At 46.0% G+C, this 2,139-nt stretch overlaps 1 protein-coding gene across 1 annotated transcript; it reads left to right on the top strand.

The window, feature by feature from the left end:
* The first annotated feature begins 468 nt into the window (after positions 1–468).
* On the top strand, positions 469–1,726 carry LOC112877499. The gene is made up of 3 exons (XM_025941815.1): positions 469–522; positions 715–1,551; positions 1,667–1,726. Exons 2-3 carry the CDS (start codon positions 1,034–1,036, stop codon positions 1,689–1,691), a joined length of 543 nt encoding a protein of 180 aa, XP_025797600.1. The 5' UTR covers positions 469–522; positions 715–1,033; the 3' UTR covers positions 1,692–1,726.
* Positions 1,727–2,139: the final 413 nt, after the last annotated feature.

The following is a 2,139-nucleotide window of genomic DNA, read 5'->3' as shown; positions in this document are numbered from 1 at the left end:
CGTCCAGGTTCGTTGAACCTGAGTCATCTCGTGCCTATATAAGCCAGCACCCTCTCCTCTCATCCTCACTCATCTCAAGCATTCTCAAGGTACTCCTCTTCAGGAGACCTCTCCCTTCTCCCTCAGCTGCTTTCTGCCTTCCCCACCGCTAGCACTGCGCGCACAGGTCTAGCGAGAGCAGGGCCTCCGGAACCTCTGCTCGCTGAAGGTCCTGCACGGGACGCGGGCAATTAGGTTTTTGGGAAGCGTCTTGACGCGACTGCTCGCTCCCTGAACGACTCCTTCGTCTACTTCCCGGCGCAACCGCTCGTGCGAACGACTACTTCGTCTACTTCCCGGAGTAACCGCTCGTGCGAACGACTACTTCGTCTACTTCCCGGCGTAACCGTTCGTGGGACTGCACTGCGAACACCTTCCTGCATCGACTTAGTTCGGCTACTTCAAGCAAGGCCAGTCGAATAGCATGTCTATTCCAGCTGGTAACGGCGCAACCGGTGCCCCCGGCACTGGTCCCGCCTTGGGGTACATACTAAACCTATTCTGGTTTAATTATTTGTTCATGCTTATTAGTGAGAATAACATGAACACATGCACATATCTCTTAAACACATTATCACTCATCTATGTCATGAAATTGCTAGTAATATTTGGAATTAAAATATACCGAAAAGTGCCTAGATTTCTAACAATCCAAAAACCTAATTCTGTTAATAGGTTTTCGGTATCTAGCTTTGCTGCATCAATCAAACCACCACCATTTGATGGTTCAAATTACAAACGTTGGCAAGAGCGGCTTATACTATGGTTAACACTATCGAGAGTGATCCATGTGAAAGAGGGTAAGCCTGAACAATTCTCTCCAGAGGAAGAGAGTGCGTTCGATGAGGCTGATATCCTCTTTCGAGGCTTGATCATAAGTGTTCTCGGTGATAATCTGGTGGATTCTTATATCCGGCTGCCAACTGGCAAAGCATTGTGGGATGCTCTTGAGGCTCAATATGGAGTATCTGATGCCGGGAGTGAGTTGTATATCATGGAGCAATTCCTTGAGTACAGGATGGTCGAAGACCGTTCTGTAGTGGAACAGGCTCATGAAATACATACTCTGGCAAAAGATCTCAAAAATTGCACCAAAGAGTCCCCATGTGTGTTACCCAATAAGTTTGTGGCCGAAGGTATAATCTCTAAGCTGCCACCTTCTTGGAGGGACTTTGCTACTTCTCTAAAACACAAGAGACAAGAGTTCACAATAGATGGACTCATAGGGACTCTTGATGTTGAGGAGAAGGCGAGAGCAAAGGACATACGTGGGAAAGGAGTTGTTGGTGCTTCAAGTGCCAATCTTGTTCAAAAGAACAACTCCCACAAGAACAAGAAAAAGCCACCGCAGAACCAACCAAAGACTAAGAAGACAACCACTTTTAAGAAGAAGAAGAAGACGGGAGCTTGCTATGTGTGCGGTAGTACGGATCACTTTGCTGCAAAGTGTCCGAACCGCAAAGGCAACGACTCCGCCAACATGGTTATTAGCGAGCCTGGAGGAACATCGGGGTACGGTAATTTATTACCTACTGTTCTTTCAGTCTTTGGTTCACCCGAGTGGTGGGTTGACACTGGCGCTAATATTCATGTTTGTGCTGATGTTTCTTTGTTCTCTTCTTACCAGACCGGCGGGACTTCCTCCTTGCTGATGGGGAACGGATCGCATGCGCGTGTTCTTGGTGTTGGTACGGTAAATCTGAAGTTTACTTCGGGGAAGACCGTGCAGCTGAAGAACGTGCAGCATGTCCCCACCATCAAGAAGAATCTAGTCAGCGGCTCTCTACTGTGTAGAGATGGTTTCAAATTAGTCTTTGAGTCCAATAAATGTATCTTGTCTAAGTTTGGTACTTTTGTTGGAAAAGGTTATGAAAGCGGAGGCTTGTTCCGTCTTTCTTTGTCAGATGTTTGTAATAAAGTTGCGTACAATGTTATTAACGTTGATGAAACAAATATTTGGCATTCGAGGCTTTGTCACGTTAATTTTGGTTGTATGATGCGCTTAGCTAATTTGAGCTTAATTCCAAAGTTTACTTTTGTCAAAAATTCTAAGTGCCATGTATGTGTTGAATCAAAACAAACTCGTAAGCCTCATAAGAC

The sequence above is a fragment of the Panicum hallii genome, chromosome 9, assembly GCF_002211085.1.
Source record: "Panicum hallii strain FIL2 chromosome 9, PHallii_v3.1, whole genome shotgun sequence".
Lineage (NCBI taxonomy): Eukaryota > Viridiplantae > Streptophyta > Magnoliopsida > Poales > Poaceae > Panicum > Panicum hallii.
This window is presented reverse-complemented; position numbering and strand designations above follow the sequence as displayed.

Bases quoted from the DNA above. Each gene is read 5' to 3' on its own strand.
- LOC112877499 (XM_025941815.1), top strand. From the start codon at position 1,034: ATGGAGCAATTCCTTGAGTACAGGATGGTCGAAGACCGTTCTGTAGTG. The intron at 1,552-1,666 runs GTACGGTAATTT...TCTTCTTACCAG, and splicing joins GAGCCTGGAGGAACATCGGG to ACCGGCGGGACTTCCTCCTT.